We start from the raw sequence: 18,158 nt of genomic DNA on the forward strand, positions 1-18,158 counted from the left end.
CCAATAATTTTAGCAATACTGAGGCAGATAAAGAAAACCATCCTGCTCACTTTATTTTTGTTAGAAATGCTAACTTGTCTTTACTGACAGCAACTGGGATGAGCCAAGGGAGTTCTGGAGTGCCAGCACGGTGTTTCTCACTCAGAGGCAGGAGAAGGTGAAGAAAGAATGAAAACCCAGAGAGTATATGCATTAAAGTGGGGTGGATTTTTTAGAGAGGAAAATCAGAATGTAAACATTTGCTAACATTCACATGGCAAACATTGATCATTCAGGTCTCAGGAACGTTTATGTGTCACTCTGCAAATTTCCACCAATTCTAATATATAGATGAGTAACAGGAAATCCATGTTTAGCAAAGGTTGGAAAGCAGCACTACTGTATCCCATTTTACTTGAGATTACTTGCATAACTGAGCTCAATGAAGATAAAGACTTTTGTCATCAGAAAGATCACCTGAATGAAGCCAGGAAGAAAGAACCTCTGTCAGGAGCTGGAATGTCCATTTTCACATTGAAAGAAGCAAGATTTGGTCTCCTCAGGTACAGAAGAAATGAGAGGCTTCACAGTGCACAGTGCCTGACTAGCCCATGCCATCAGCTGTACAATGCTGTCACTTTGTTCATAATTTCTTTGCTTTATCCTAAATGGCAAAGATTTACCCACACCAGATGATCCTGTGGCTGTGTGGCAAACAAAACTCGTGTGATGTTCACAAGAAAAGCAGAAAAAAAGTCATCTAGGCCATATTCAGAAACACAAAAGTAGGCAACATACAAAGTCTTGTCTATTCCTTCAGGTTGCCAAGGTTAAGGGAGTCTTCCTCTTTCTAGCAACCTTGAGCCTCTTCCTTTTGAGAAGGGCTGTGATAGAGACAGCCACCAATACTCTCACCTCATCTTGTGTGACAGTCATACCCCAAACCCAGCAGTACCCTGAAGATCTAATTTAATTTTCCAATCCTCCTGTCAGCTGCAGCTCAAAACACAAAATCACTCTCATAGGACACAGTTGTGCCTTCTGCTGTTGGCTCCTACATCACACACCCCAGTGGGGCAGTGACCTGAGCACCTACAGTGGACTTTTGAATACCAACATGAATAAACAGAGGCAGTTTCACTTTTTTTCCTCTTCTACTTAAAAATTGCAAATGCAAACATTGAGATGACTGCCCAGTGCCAGTGTAAACATTGGCACAAGCAGTGATTTAAAGCTGAGAGGCTGGTTACAACACAGACTTCTCATACCAAATACACACGTGCATAAACACCATGCTCCAGCATCTGACTTAGTCCTGCACAAACTTCATGTGGCTCTGACACACCAGAAAGCTCTGAGTTCCTGGAAAGACAACTAGCCAAACTTTTTGTATGTATTTTTCCCCAAATGCAAAGCCCATTTCCATCATTTTCCTAATCAGGGGAAAACAAGGTAACTTCTCTCTTGTACTCACATATTGAGAAGTGTAAGCCTTAGCTGCCATACATCTGGCCTGTGAAACGTGGTTAGAGGGCAAAAAGTTAAGAATTTAACCATTCACTGGCACTGTGGTATCAAAATTACCACAAACCTTATGCATATCATGCATTTCTTAGGGACTCCAGGTTTATCACTTCAGCAATGAAGACACTGGGTCTCACACCAAGACAAACAGATTGCTGAACAATGATTTAATAAAGGAGGCTCAGCTGAACAGTGGTAAACAAGTACTGCCAACTTGTTCCTCTCTTATGGTCAAACACTTCATAACTGTAAGAGACTCTCTCTCTCTAAAAAAAAAAAAAAGACTGTGGAAGGTATCCTCAAAAGGATACAGAGCAATAACAACCTCCCGAACACACTTTTATTTAAGTTCACATTTTCTGAGATCTTAAGCTGTGATAAAAACACTTAAAGGTCTTGTCCCCTGATTCTCCTGGAGACACATCATCCATAACATGATTAGAGGTCTAGTTAAACAATACATCCCACAACTCCAAAGAGTATTACTTCCCCGTTGAAGTGAAATGAAAGCACAAGGCCACTTTTTAAAAGGTGCCCTTTGCATTTACTCTAAGGCTGTGCCTGCACCAGTATTTTTCTATAAATATCCCACTCATATTGCTTTCTGGGCAGTTAGTAGCAGAACCAGACATTTTAACTGCTATGGCTTCAAAACCAGCTCAGAATAGCATTGTTATGGAAGTCCCTGTCACTACCACCACTGGCAACAGCTTCACTATCAGTTGGGTAATGCCAGGAGATAGGAAACATAACAGTGGTGCAAGGAAGGCCACAGCATGGGGAGGCTGGCTGAAACGGCAGCTTTGTAAAATATAAATTAAGTGTGGCCCACTGCACAGATCCATGAATACTGAGCTCTGGAGTTTGTGTCAGAATTTGTCATCTCATCAACAAATGTCCATATTTCAAAGAAGAACAATTTATTTTTCCTTAACCTAGCCCAAAGGTTAGGCTTTACTATAAGCCAGTATTATATGGTACTGCAAATTCCCTTCTTATGAGCCAGCCAAAATTCTGCACACTGCAATATTGTGGCAGAGGTAGAGAGAGAAGGAAAAGAAAAGTTGCATACAATAAGCGAGAGACCAACATAACAGCCATGAAATATAAAAAGGAACAATCTTGATGCATGCAACTGCATTCTTTGAAATGTTGCTCAGCTACTTTCACCCTCTATATTAGCAATTCATATAACTACAACTTACACATGCACAGAGTGAGAAAGTGCCTAAATGTGCATCTTTGTATATTATATATCCCCAAAATATGCCCAAGGAATTCAGCAGTGGATCAGCAACAACTGAAGGTCCAAGCTACTTTTCTCTGACAACAAAACTACAGCATTGGTATTTACCACCACCCTTCTTCTGAATCATGCCCAAAACATCTTTAAATTCTACTCAGATGGTTCCCTCATTTTTCAAGTGGACTGCTGCATCCTCTAATCCAAAGGGGGTACAAGGGGCTTGTCTTCCATGCAGTGCAAGGATTAATACTCAAATGCCAATCAAGTCTAGGTCAGGAACTTGGCTTCACAACTACTTGACAAGCAGCACGAGTACATCATGAACTACAAAGGCGCTGAAACTGTTCTTTAAAATTTTCCTTCATGTATGTATATATTTATTATGTAAACATATAAACAAAATACAAAGCACCTCATTAGCAAGTAAATTGAAGATATTTTTGTTACTTCCTTAAAGTAATTTACTTGACTCTCTAATGGGTCATATAGACTACTACATAACCACTACTTCTCTAAAGAAAAGGTGGAGAGAAAATCTAAAACCTACGGGTTTCATGTACAAAATTCTACTCATGCTCTGTGGAGAGCAGAGGATCACCAAAAGCTGTGATGGCTGTGAGTTTGTTTTACTTCAAAAAGTTCAAAACTTGCCATTCACATCGTGTAGATATTCTCAGTTCAGTCAACGGGAGAACAGGCTGAGCCTGGGAATCTTAGATGAAAGAATTCAAACAATTCTTATCTCTCCTTCTGTAACCATTGTGTATAATTAAGGTTCTTCACAGTGTGCTATTCGTAGCTACCAATAATGTGAGATGCTTCTACTTTGAAACCAATCTGATTCCACTTAGCGAGTAAAACTCACTACTTCTTACTAATAAAAATTCTTCTTAAACCTTCTAATCCACCTGGAGACTAAAGTCTTTCTTTCTGTCCCTGACTCAACAGTGACAACACTGAACATGCACTTTGTGACAGCATTCACCAGATTTTCCATTGACATCCAGAGCTGGCTGAAAACTGGAATATACAGCATAAGGGATGCTGCAGTATTTAAACATGTGCTTTAACCCTAAGGTCCCCTATCTTTAGAATCACTGCTTTTGGCCCCATGTTTGATATTTTCTGTTTTAATAATTTCATTTTGTCATTTTGCTACTTTCAGCTGAATTTCTCCCATGCCTAGTGGAAGATGGCTGTGACTGTTGCCACACAAAGCTTTCCAGCTGACCCACAATGTAGCACTGTTAAGAAATTCTTACAATGCACTGAGAAGACACAGCCAGGGAGATCAGTTCACCATGAGAAATGGAAACATGGAACACCTAAGTTGTACGGAAAAATGTGGACCACATGAAAATGATTTGTTTGCAAAACTGGCCAAAGTTAACCTGACCTGGAACAAAATATTTAAAAACATCTTCCTGAAAGAATCAGGAAGCATTTCTGCAAAGTCTAAGTTGCATAAACAGGGGAAAGAAGAAAAAAAAAAAAAAAGAATGGGTACATTTCCAGTTTGAGACAGTATGCAGATATAATGCGAAAGAAAAAGAAAAAGGGAATTTTTGAAAAATACACTCCTTCAACAAGAAAGCAATTCTTCTATATCAATGCTCCTACTTTTCACCATTATGTGGTGAAAACTATCTTCTCATCTTAACTCATAAGCTGTAGAGACGGGTACAACTGATTGCCTACAAAGAACACCAAGGACACCTTGATAAAGAAATCAATTATTTTGTGTGAAGTACAAAGGCTCTGGCAGGACACAGAATGTTACTGCCTGTTCTGTGATGGCTACTCATGGGCACCTGGCGAGGCAAGGGCTATAGAAATTCTCGGTCATGCACAGAACATCCTGTATCTGCACTAAGTCTGCAGAAGCAATCTAGATCCAGAGCTCTTTTTCACCACACAGTACTTCAGTAACGTAAGGTGCATAAGTGGACAACACCATGCAAGAAGAACATTCACAGCTGCCAGGTCAGAAGTGTGAGAGCTGCCAGTTTTGCTGCACAGCAGGAGGTACCCATGCCAAGACCTTAAGAGCAAGACAGAAGAGCAACACATGCAAACACAAAGATAAGTAGCAGAACTGGGATACCCAGACGTGTGAAGAGTAGAAAAAGACATCTTATACACTGGGAGCAACCAAAAATCACATCTTTGACAAACACCAAGTACCAGCTCCATGAGCAGCACCTCATCTATCAAACAACTTTCCATCTGACACACTAGCTGCATTTTGTAAAAATGGCTTTCACTTTCGAAAGTTCAATTTAGAGAACACCAATATCTTTGACTAGTCAGTGATCAGCACTTTGGGATGTAAAACAGACAAATAAAGATGTTAGAAATCCCACCTGACTGGTATTTTGAATCACATTTTGCCACTGATAGAAGCTTGATAAAAGGCAGAGAAAGGCTCAGTACATCAGGCTGCATCATCATAAGGAAAAAAAAAACCCAACCAAACAAACACCAAGCCCCCCCATATCTGTCTATGGAACACATTTTCATCTCTCACATACATTCATTCTAAAACTCACTCACTCTTTAGTCAATTGTACTGCGGGAAAGACCTCAGAAAAATATCACAACATCCTCACCATCTCATTGAATCAAAGCTCAATTTGCTCTAACACCATAACAAATGTATTCCTGTAATCTGTATCTATATCCTACTCTCGAAGTATCAACAAAATTCAGAGTGATATACTTATCTACCATACATAAAAAAATCATATCACCACTATAAGCTGCAGTGTAGCAATAGAGTGGCAGAGCATGAAACAGTAATCAAAGTCCTGAAAAATACACCATTGTCAGCACTGTACACTGGTACCAGTGTATTATAGCACCTCGGTTTCAAATAAATCAACCTAAGTGCCTGCTTTGGTAAGCACTTCAAATTCACTGTACATCAGCATTAGGGGGGTAATGCACAAAGAAACAAATCAGGGAATGGGACTTGTAAATAACAATTCAATTAGCAGATTTATATTACTCATTTCCTAATAAACTTCCTATCCACACCTACATACAAACCCTCCTACTGCCTTCCCCCTTTCATTTACATATCTGTGCAGGCCTGCTCTCTTTCCTTGCGAGCCCCTTTGCCCTTTCAATCATGAAGTATATTACTCCACTGTCAGAGCAAAGCAGTTCCTAACAACAGGGAGCCCAGCTGGGATAGGAAGAGGGCAGCAGGCTCAGGCATTAACATAATAATCCAACTGTGTTCCCCAGGCCCTTAGGGCACGCAGCATATTAGGCAGCCCTCCTGCGCCGCCTGGCCCAGCCTGCCGGATCACCTGCCCATCAACCTGTGGCAGCCGCCCCCACCTCGGCCCATCCAGCTCCTGCCAAGCCCCCATCCCAATTATCCTCCCACAAAAGACATTTCCACGCTCAACGTGCCTGCTGCACATCCTTACTCGCTCCATTCAAATGCACCTTGCCGTGCCATTTCCAGCTGACTGGCTCCCTGCCTTTTAACTTCTGGAAATTCTAGGGATTGGTACAGGACCTACTGCTGCTGCCAGCAGAATCCAGACCTTGGAACAAGAATTCAAATACAAAGTACTGCTCTCCAGATGCAACTATCAGCCCTACCTATCCTCTGGATTCTTCCCTGAAAGAGAGAGCAGGAAAAACCAAAGAGGCATGCCTTCGTTATTTCTGTGCTGTGCCATCCAAGGAAACCAGTTTAGGGTGGGCTCGCTTGTTCTTGCTGGGGTTTGGAATGCTGGAGGACTTTCAGCAGTAAAGTTATTTCACAATCTTTGGTACAAGGCCTGCTACCCCACAGGACACAGCTACTGATTAAGGAGCAGAGCCCATAACAAGATTTCAGTGAACAAACACACATACTAGTTATTTCCAAGAATCACTATAATGCTGATTTCAGACACAAGACCTATGAAAACACCCAATTTAAAGAAGGCTTAGAATATAACTACTCTTCCCAACTAACATTTCTTAACACCTAAAAAATATTCCAACATTTCAAATGCTTTCGGTAGCAAACTACAACTCAGAATATTAATTTGCACATACCCTCTATCAAGCCTTTAAAAAAAGCCCTTAAATAAATGTATTGTGTACTGCATTTCAGTGTAATTCTGTAAAAACCCTTTATTTACAGTATACATGCTGCTTGTACAAAGAAAAATAAACACACTTGCCAGTAAAAAGCAGTATTTTCCTCATATTATACAAGACAACCTCAGAGACTACTAGGAGAAAAGCTTTTGGTTCTAATACAACTTTTATTCTCATTAAAACATACATATTCTCTAATTACCCTTAACAATGGAAGGCACAACAGAAATGTAATACAGTCTTGTTAAAATAACATTTTGCAGACTGTGCAAAGCCCAATTTACTTGATCACTTGTGAAGCAAAATTTCCCTAACCTCATTAATTTTCATTAATCTAGCCCTCTCAGAGAAGGAAATATTCAGCAGCAAATGTGCATTTTATTTTAAATGCTTGGTTGTTATATTATCAGTACAAAGAAGTGTTAAGCATAGTAATCCATGTCACAATGGATGTCAGAGAAAGATCATGGAAAACAACATTAGCTATATAATTTAAATATTTTAGAAAGCAATCCTTAGGCAAGCTCTATTACTATTCCTCAAATACATAACACTAACAAAAAGTATACATTATGAAAACCGTGTCACGTTTTAAAAACATTTGTTTACAAGCAATTAATTTTCCCAACACAGACATTCTTTTCTGCCATCACAGCCATAACTTGTTAGCAGCACACCCCTCTGAGCTGGGAAGGGGGCACAGTTAAAACAGCCCTTTGCCTTGAATTTATGCTGGGTCACAGGGTCACCAATAAAACACCAGGATAACCCAGGGGTTTGCTAAGTACTTTATATAGTCAGGAGACTTCTTATATAGCCACAAGCTCATATGACTTGATTTAGATTTTTTTAGGATCTGAAATTTAGAGAGGAAGGGCCTTGTCAACCAGCTTCTGATCCTTCCATCATCTCTTCTGCCACACAAGCCAATTCCCATAATTGTGGGCATAAAACTGAATACACTTGGAAAATTCCCTACAGCTTTTCTCCTTCAACACCTCTAAACATAGATGGCTTTGCACATCCAAAAACCAGGAAAAGAAGCTGACATTTTTAATTACAAGAGATCATAAGAGCACTCACAGCTTTCTGGAGTTTGTTCTAAATAATTTCCTTTCTTCCCCACATTAGAAATCAAAAGCTCCACAAACTAAAGTAACAGCAAGTTGTTGTTGACATGATGGAAAACTGGATATTCTACAGCAGGAATTCTCTGCCAAGAATTTGAGTATAATCAAGTCACCAAGCAGCTCTTGCTTGTGATTACTCACATGTTGCCATGTGCAGACACTTTTCAAAAACTTGCCATGTTAGTTACACTCCTCATTTTTCCTATGAATTCCACTGTCATGAATGGAACATGAGACTGAAAATAAACTTGTGGATGGAGATAAAGAATTTTCCTATTTATCTCATTACATGAGCTTTAGATCATGCCTCTGCCTCAATTATGTCAATATGAGATTTTTTAAATTTGATTTTACATGCCCCAAGGTCCTAATGGTTCAGGTAAGTAAAAAGGGAAACTGTGGATTAAGTTTCTCATACAGCTTGGGTTGACATGGGCTGTTCAAAACAGTAAACAGCCCCAAATCCACTAAATATAACAACTACAGTATAGAGCAAAATATATACAGATACATTTCATTTAACAACATAACCACAAAACACCTACATATCCCCTTGAAGTAACAAACTACCAGGTCCATGCAGATGTTGTGTTTTAATTTTCTGCATAATTTGCCCTTCAATTCAGCCCTAAATTTCTTTTCTTTTCCAATACTCACTCTTGCTGACTGTTTGTAGAGCCTTTCCTCTTTCATAGTTCCTATGGCTTTATTCTTAAATACCAGACAGGAGCACATTAGTGACACAACTGTTTTCATCCCTACACAGCTGTGCCAGCAGGGCATCCCTGCCATCCCTAGATGCCCAACAGCCCTAACCAGGGAGCACTGTTCCCACAGAATTCCAGGGGACTTTACTGCCTATGTTTTTTTCTTCATAAAAGTTATTTCAAATTCATAGACTCTCTGGTAATAGAAGCACCCAGAATGAAGCAGTATTCATTAATATGCAATGTAACACCTTCATGTACTCAAATTTATTCAGCTTGTTGTGGTGGGTTGACCTTGGCTGGATGCCAGGGTCCTACCAAAGCCACTTTATCACTCTCCTCTTCAGCAGGACAGGGGAGAGAAAAATATAATACAGCACTGGTGGATTGATCCTAGGACAGAGGGGGATCACTCACCCATTTACTGTCATGGGCAAAACAACTCTAATTTTGGGAAGAAATAATTTTTTTCCTCTATCAAATCAGAGCAATAAATAAAATCAAATCTTAAAACATCTTCCCCTCATCCTTCCTTTCTTTCCAGGCTTAACTTGACTCCCAAATTCTCTAATTCCTCCCCACCAGAGATGCAGGATGATGAGAAACAGGGCTTATGGTCAGTTCATCACACACTGCCTCCTCCCACTCTCTCCCCTGCTCTGGCATGGGGTATCCAACATGAGTCCTTCTCACAGGCTGCAGCTCTTCACAAACTGCTCCAGCTTGGATCCTTTTCCATGGGCACAGGCCTTCAGGAACAGGCTTCACCAAGATGGGTCCCTCACAGGGTCACAAGTGTTGCCAGCAAACCTGCTCCAGCATGGGCTCCTCTCTCCATGGATCTAAAAGTCTTGCCAGGAGCCTGCTCCAGTGCAGCCTTCACACAGAGTCACATCTTCCTTCAGGCACCCACCTGCTCCAGCTGGGTTTCTCCAAGGGCTGCAGGTGGATCTGTCCATGGCTGGGCACCTCCATTGCTGCAGGGGCACGGCTGCCTCACCATGGGCTGCACCAGGGGCTGCAGGGGAACCTCAGCTCTGGCACCTGGAGCACTCCTGCCCCTCCTTCAGCTCTGACCTGGCTGTCTGCAGGGCTGCTCTTCTCACATATTCTCACTCCTCTCTCCTGGCTGCTCTTGTGCAGAGACTTCTGCCCCTTCTTAACAATGTTATCCCAGAGGCACAACCAGCAAGCACCTGCTGATGGGCCTTGGCCAATGGCTGGTCCACCCTGGAGCCAGCTGGCATTGGCTTCATTGGGTGTAGGAGACACTTCCAGCAGCTTCTACACCCTGTAGCACCCTGACTTTGCCACACAAGTCCAATACACTTTTGTAAGGCATTTACACCTGTTGCTGAGCCCACTCAAGGACCTGCATTGCTCTAAAGCCAGTTTTCTGTAAACCCAAATAAAGAACTGCTTTAGAGGTCCTCATAACGTTCCATGGTACAGAAATGTGCCAGATGCACAAGAAAGTGGGGGACAATATACTTGCAGAAGATATCAGTAATTTCACCAGTGCCAAACCACAGGTACTTGTTCAATAACAACAAGTGTCTCCTAACTCCAGCTCTCAATATAAAAAGTTGCTAGCATGTAAGGGAGAAGTAGTTTTGCAGTGCTTTGCTCTGCTCCTGTACTGCGTTGGAATCTCCCACATCACCTCAGATCCAGTCACCTTTTCACTTAAACTGGTGAGGTGGCACTAGTGATCAAAGTATGTGAATTTTACCAGCCTGAAAACACAGGAAGATGGCTGTGTCTCTACTTCTATAAACTCATCTAGTATTTGCTGACTTCTTGCTTCTCAGCAGTAGTGGAATGGCTTCCAAGACCTCTAGGCAGATAACAAAAGAGAATGAAGTTAAAGGAATTCTGTTTCAGATATGTTGCAAATCTATCCAGTAGGGCTCTCCCCAAAACCTCGCCTAGGGATTCTACACCTTCCTGGGAAGCACTCTGCTGCCTGTGTGAGGTAATTCACAGGGAGGTCACACTGACTGGCCTTCACAGACACCACTTCATGGACACCTGGATTTTACCTACTCCAGTTCTGACTGTAACCTTCAACAGAGCAGCGCAGACAAATTAAACTGCTGCAACACCTCCCAAAGGAACATCAGAGAAGGGAAAATAAGAAAAAAGCAACCCACAAGAGTTGTGCAAAACAGAACTGAAATGTTATGAAGACCTAATTTCTTTCTCTTAGGATAGCCAGGCAGAATCTTTTGAGCAGCAGGCAGCTGCCAAGCAGTCACAGTGCTTGTGCCTGGATTATGGCACAGGAATGGCAACAAAAGATCCAAAACCCAGGGTGCCAGCATCCTTATGAAAACAGCTACTGCCTGCAAACCACTCCTGTGCACCTCCGAGAAGCACAGTACCCGTCTCCATCCTATTCATGCTATGACACCTCAGTGAAATTTTCAGATGATGACTGCTATACCTGCTGGTAGCCACAGATTAAACAACTCTGGCTCACAGGAAAGCTTTTCCCTACATTTCTTTAGATGGCAATTTGCTTTGAACAAAGCTTTGGGTGTGCAGCTGAACAGGAATGGGGACAATGGAGCAGCAGTCATGGCTGTGTTGGAAGATGCAGACAGCACCTTGTCACACCACCTGTGACAGAAGTGAAAGTACAAAAAAACCCAAAATAGACTTTCAGACAGGTCAGCTTTTGGGGTTTCTTGCTCAAATAAAATGGTTTGAAGTGAGACTGTCAAGACTGAAACAGACAAATCAACTCAACCCTTTAAAGCACTCCAGGGATCTTCCCTTACTGCTCACTCAAAAACACCTGTTATAATTGTTAAACACCTGCAATATAGACATTAAACCACACAAATTCAGCGTGACCAGAAACTCACACTCAAACGTGCACATACAGTATTTGCCACACAAAATATTGTCTAATGTTTAAGATAGTGAAATTGTAGTGATCAGAACAAACAACAGGTATCTCTGATAACTATATATTATTACTTGAAAGTCAGGGAAAAATTTTTCAGTCCTCAATTCTACAACAACAGAGAATGTTATTACTTAGTAAAAGAGATATTCAACTCACAACCTTGCTATTTTTACCTGAGGATAAAAAAAGAGAAGCACAGAAGGCCACAATCAGGTTTTCCTCTCTTTTTTCTCTCTCTAGGACTCACTTATTCCTAAAGCACTACAAGAATTCAGAGTCAGCACTTATAGTCCCAGTTTGTTATTTCAGAATGTGTAACACAAGCAAGTGTTGATCACTAAAAATATTAATTGGCATTTAATTAGAAATACCAATAAGGGGGAAAGCAATGATATGCAAACATCCCGTCCCTGGAATTAGATACTAATTCGTTTTAGATTATCAGAAACCAATAAACTAAAATCACCACCCTGATTAAGTTAAGCATCATTACACAGTTCTGGATAGGAATGACACTAGCCCAAAGGATGGCACAGTAAACAAAGAGAAAGCATGCTCACTTCTGACATTTACAAACTACCATGATAAAAAACATCTGAATGAGTTACATAAATTTGCTATTATGAGAGTATTTAATTTACTTTTTTCTTCTTTTTATTTTTACCTAACATGTAATGGTATCAAAAAGAACAAATAGTTCTTACAGACAGGACTGTACTGGCAAGAAAATTTAACCAACAAAAGGGTTAATTAGGGATACAAATTTTCTCAGACTGCTAATAATGGGAATGACACATAGTATGTGCCCATAAGTAATTCTCAGGTATCTTTGATCTTCAGCCCCCAGCGATTACTGTTGCCTACCATACCCTGGCCTCTGGGACTCTCTCAGAACCAGACATCTGGCTACTTTGTTGTTTTAGACTAATCTCATCCCAGGAGAGCTCAAGAAATGACACCAGGCGAGGAGGGTCCTGGCAAGGGAAAAAACATTATGGTATCAGCAGATTTTTTGAGTGGACTAGAGTATCAAAATTGTCTGCAAATTTCTATAGGGATCCCAGGGCTTCTCTGCTCTCCAGCACTGCTTTCACACAGAACACCAGAATGCACATGATCCTGTTTTAAGGAACTGTTAATCTCTTTGGAGAAGCTAATGAATGATAATCCAAGCAAGAACATGTGACAAAGGCAAACAGAAGTAAAAAAAAAAAAAAAAAAGAAATTAAAAAAAAAATGCTGTAAGGTAATGGGTGGATTTAATAAAGATTTTATTGAAAGACCAACATGCTGCATGATCAAACAATGTATTTCAGACATATTAAAAAATACTCCAACACCTCAAACACTCTATTTTTGAGTCATTCACAGGTTTTAGCTGCCAGCAGTGTTATCCCTGAAGAATGACCCTCTGACAACTGCAACAGATCCAGACTGGCTGCTCTGGGCATACACTGAGCAGTTCATGATGCAGGGAGCCCACAGGGGTCAAATGAGCAGCAAACATGGACAAAGGAAGATTTAAGTCCAAGGCCAAAGGAAGTTTAAGTCCAAGGCCAGGCTCTCTCACCATCAGAGGCTACCCAGGTTTAACCACAAGCTCTAGTCCAGACTGCCACCCTGCCCAAATCACTGTAGGCACATCAGACGTGCTGCTGGCAGCTGACAAGAGCTGTTGCAGGGATCCCTGCGGAGGGCTCTTCTCCTATTCCCACAGTAGAGCTCCCACATCCCAGGTGCTCCCAGGGCTCACTTACTGCCTGCACTCAGCAACACCAGGAACCAGAGCATTAGACCTGGAATAAACAGAAATCTCACACGTGTTTTTCTGAGAGCAATTAAACATGCCCATAACTACGAACATGATCTGAGCCATGTACTTCCAATAGGCATTGCTTGTAAAATCCAGGGGTGGTACATAACAGCAAGAATTCACTTCTGTGTGGCTGTCCTTTTGTTTTAAATCAGCCACCACACCTTCTTTTTTCCCTTCTATTGGAAAGAGCAAGCTAAAAAGAATGGACACAAAATAAAGGCAGATTCTAATGCTTTTCTAAAGGCAGGCCCATATGATTTAACTTTCCCTCATTTCAGGATATTTTCAAAGTGCTCAGAACAAAGCTATGGAAAAACCTCTGAATAATCTGTCATATCACACCAGCTCCCAAAGAAAACCTTCAGCAAGCACTACAGACAGAAGCAGTCTGAAAATCATGTGCTTCACTGGTCCTGCTGTTACAGAGCATCCTACTCTCTTTATTTCCTCATTTCTCACACCACAGCTATCCTGCTTCCTTCCAGCCACAACATTCCCCTCCCAGTGGGACAAACAACACTAAAAAGTTACCCCAAAGTATTTAAGGAGTTTCCTAATGCACTGTAACAGCTGGACCAATAAGAAAAGAACCTGGGCACCCCTGGCTTTAGCTGCATTATATCAATAGTAAATTAACTCCTGAAAAATTCAGCAGAGTTGTGAGATATTCAGAGAGATGCTAAACTGTTTCTTTCTGAATATGAACGAAGCAAATTCTCCTCTGCTTGTATGGTATGTTGTTAGAGTGAATGTGGATTAGTCCAAATAATTAAATTTTAAAATACTGGCAGCACAAGGACAACATAAACTGGTTTTTATGCTCTACGTAACATGTGCTGAACAAATGTTTGTCTTAAAAGCTTTGCTATGATATCAGCCTGTTAGAGTTTAATTGATGACTTCTGTGACTGCTGTATCTTGCAAGTAGCTATGATGCTTCACACAACAGAAACAAGAAAAAGTCATAAAATATTCCACACCATCACAGTAAAAACTTGTATTGTACTTATCAATACATTGTCTACTGCAGAACAATCCAGGCTGCAGTGTAACAAGAAGAGTGCTGTAAGGCAGAACAGGTCAAAGTAATGTGTTTTAAAAAAGCATGTGACTTTATTGGTGAGTTGGCATCAATACAAGTAATGAAAAATGAAGTGCAAACCAGGCAGAATTTTAATTTTGGTATTTTATGCACTGTAGATGCCTAATAACTTCTGTCTTCACCAGCCATAGAATTCAAATAGTGCATCCCACCCACTTGCTTTTCTCTCTACTCCTTTTAAATCAACAATAAACAAAACTCCACAAAAAACCCACATTATCTATTTCACAAAAACTCACAGGAAAAGGCAGTCAAAAAGCAAAGAAATCTCACACAAATTCTAATATCAAATATAGTAAAATTCAAACTATACACATGTTCTAATGAACATTTCTCACAGTGCCTAAAGGCACATTTTTGCAGGATTGTGTTAAATACTGCAGTTACAGCCTAGACATAGGTACTACAGCCTTATTTGCAGGACCATATGCCATCACCAGGACTCCAACAGCAAATGAGCAAATGCTCCAGAACATAATACTCCTCTGTTGACTCTAAGTATTGATTTATGTTCTGTGGGTATCCAAACATCAGTAGCTAATGCTGCCTTGGCACTATCTATTACAAAATTACAGCTCTTCACTGAGGCTTTCTAATAGTGAATAAAGCTCCCCACAGCCCTTCTCCAAAAGCTCACAGCTGGAAGCAGAAAGCACTGTAGCATGACAGGAATGCCAAGATGTCCATACAAAAGGAAATAAAATATGAAAACAAACTCCAGAGAAAAAAGGTCTTAAAACAAAATCCATGTTAACACTTCTCCTAATTTGGAAATGGAATAGTTCCCATTTTGCTGCCATTACAATGGAACAGAGAGAGGCAAAGCTATTCTGGACATTAGTAACACCACCATGAACAAGAACTCCTCCAAGAACCTATTTAGTCTACACCAAGAAAAGTTTAATGAATAATATTTTAAATGCCATATAGTTCAAGCATTGATCTCACTGCAGAACCATTCATCCCCCTCCAAGTGCTAAATCCCAACTAGGATTCAACCTACATATTTGAAAGTTATCTATACAACTGGGACATGTTCTTTCCCTTTCCCAATCCAGGGCATTTAACAGTATAGCTCTGTAGTTCACTGCTGACTACACGTATACTGTGCACTTCTTCATGGTTTAGGTATTTTATTTCCGAGTTTCATTTCTGCCTGTACCAACAAACCCAGGAGAAAACATCCATAAACCACTTTGACTAAATTCTTCTGGGTTTTGGAGGCTGCCTTTGCCTCCAATGAAAGCTGGAGGAAACAGGCTTCTGAACGCAGATGGAAGAACTACACATTTCTTCCACTGAGCAAGGCTCTACTTCTTATCTTGTAATTAAGCAGTTTGTCAGCTAACAAAATGACTTTACAGCCCTGTAATACCTGCATAAGGAGATAGAAGAGGGAAAGCTTAGTGATGTTTCCTGAGGAACGTGCTTCCTAGAGATAAGTACAATTACTCTAACTTCAAGATAATGACATAAACTTAGCCCATAAATAAAGCTCCATCTCTAGAGCCATTTACAGCATGAGCAGTACTGATACTTGTTTTTACTTCTCTATTTTAAAATTACAGGTAGTTTTAGTTATTTGAAATAAAGACCATATTTTCAAAAATACAGTATTTAGCATGAGTGGAAAAAAATGCAGTGCTCTACTTATTTTTGCATCTGCTTGGCATTTATGTCACCTGCCCATTTTGCATAAGGAAACCACTTCAGACTAATTCCTGCCTCTGGAATCCACCTAGTAGAATCTAATTTTCCTTTGTGACTCTCACCTACATTAATCCACCCCATTGGTTTGACTTCAACAGAAGAATCCCTGATTTACACTAGGATAAAGGAAAAGAATCACACCCAAGTTTCCAGGTACCTTCACTAACAGCACAGGTGTTCTTTTGCTGGAAGCAGCTGGCAAGTGCTAATTAGAAGGAGAACCCAACTCAACTATTTTTAGTTTTGTAAAAACATCTAAGAAATGAGATGGCTCAGAATAAAGTCTTAGTATATTACAATATGTTCCGCAGGAGGGAAAAAACCTCACAAAATGAAATTTTCCATTGCCTTGCATCGCACAATTTGGAAGGAAATTGAAGCCTGAGAGACAGGAAATCTTCTTAAAATCTGCTTGTATGGCAGATCTGCATTAGGCTGCAAAAAATTATTAAAAAAGAAAAGTATTAAAAGATACCCTTGCCTCCCACTACTCACAAAGCAAACGAAAACACCCACAAGCTGATAAAGAAACCATGAACACAGGCTGCTGGAAGTGTTGCTAAATGAGCCATCTACCTCACAAGACACTGTGTGATAAGTTAGCACGACAAGTCATTTGTCTGAGTGTAAAATCCTCTTGCAATTTGGAAGAAACACTGACTGATATTAAAACCAGACAGTCAGGGAAACAGAAGACTGCTACACATTTACACTATGGTTTTATACTGTAGGGAAGATGACAAAACAGCATGCTGCAACTGGCTGATGATTTGGAAGAGGAGAGCAATTAAAATCAGTCTGATCACTTGGAGATATGACAGAATGCTTACACAATGTGCACAAGGACTTATACTATGCAAAAATCCCAGAGGGGGGAAGAACTGGGAGGCTGGTAAACATAACTGTGCTGCTAAGACAATGAGGAAGATTTTACACGTTTTTAAGGCAAACGTGCACATCTGAATCCTGATCACAGAGAGAGCACAGCTGTGAGACTCACAAAGTACATCAGTTATAAAGTATCCTTATGTTCTAAGAGTTCATATTTACAAAAAACAAAGTAACACAAAACTATTGCATAGGCTAGTGGTTTAACTTTGTATACATATATACAATGTTACCTACAGAGCTGAGTTAATTTAATGGAAGAGTCTAAATTTCAAGAATTTTAATTAAAATGCTGAGGAGTCAACTAAAAGAAATCAAGGTTACAAGGTACATATTTTGTTGTCATTTGCAGGAGAGGAGATAAATTGATTTTTTTTAGCCGGGAGTTTCAGGAAGGTTTGGAAACCCAAATGTAGCAACACGGGCATTTGTTACTCAAGGGGTCATGACAGCAGACCCCTTCTGAAGCAGAGATGCCCCAGAGCACTTGTTCACAGAAGGGATTTGAGGACAGCACTGTACAATACTGTGTATTTTTCTGTGTATCTCATACCTACAAATACCACCTGTTGTTCTGAGTTCCTCAGATCATAAATGACAGAGAGCCAAGCCATGCAGAAGCAGTCAGCACGGGTGCTGCAAACAGCAGAAACGTCCCAGCATCAATAGGTCACAGACATTTGTGACCAGGCTCAGAAACAGAAATGCCTCACAACTGCACACACACTGCTGGTTGAGAAGAAAAGGTATAAGAGAAGCCATCAACTAAATTATTAAAATATATGCCTTAGAGGACATAACCTACATGGAAAGTCCTATTCAACACTGATATTCCAGGCCATTTGGATAATGAAAGTACAGCAAGTGTTTTTGACATAACATACGTGATATTAACAGTAGAGGAAAAAATGTTATAGGATATATTTCCTAAATTGCAGGACCACAATTTTAAAACAGAAGCACAGAACACATAGAAGCATAAAACACATGCATAGATCAGAACTGAGATTTTATGTCTAATTCTAATGCTGCCATTTC

General features: G+C 40.4%; 1 protein-coding gene across 4 annotated transcripts in view; it reads right to left on the bottom strand.

Moving 5' to 3' along the window:
* The window catches only part of SLC10A7 (solute carrier family 10 member 7), a 139,636-nt gene that overhangs the window by 99,620 nt on the left and 21,858 nt on the right, over positions 1-18,158 (bottom strand). The window contains exon 5 of one of the 4 annotated variants that reach the window (XM_084205186.1): positions 10,407-10,527. The exons of the other annotated variants lie outside the window; for them this stretch is intronic. Coding sequence (XP_084061312.1) covers positions 10,498-10,527 — 30 coding nt within the window. The 3' untranslated portion in view covers positions 10,407-10,497. Of the gene's footprint in view, positions 1-10,406; positions 10,528-18,158 lie in introns of those variants that run through there. 4 annotated transcript variants of the gene reach the window in all.

The sequence above is a fragment of the Fringilla coelebs genome, assembly GCF_963513975.1.
Source record: "Fringilla coelebs genome assembly, chromosome: 4".
In the NCBI taxonomy this organism is placed as follows: Eukaryota; Metazoa; Chordata; class Aves; order Passeriformes; family Fringillidae; genus Fringilla; species Fringilla coelebs.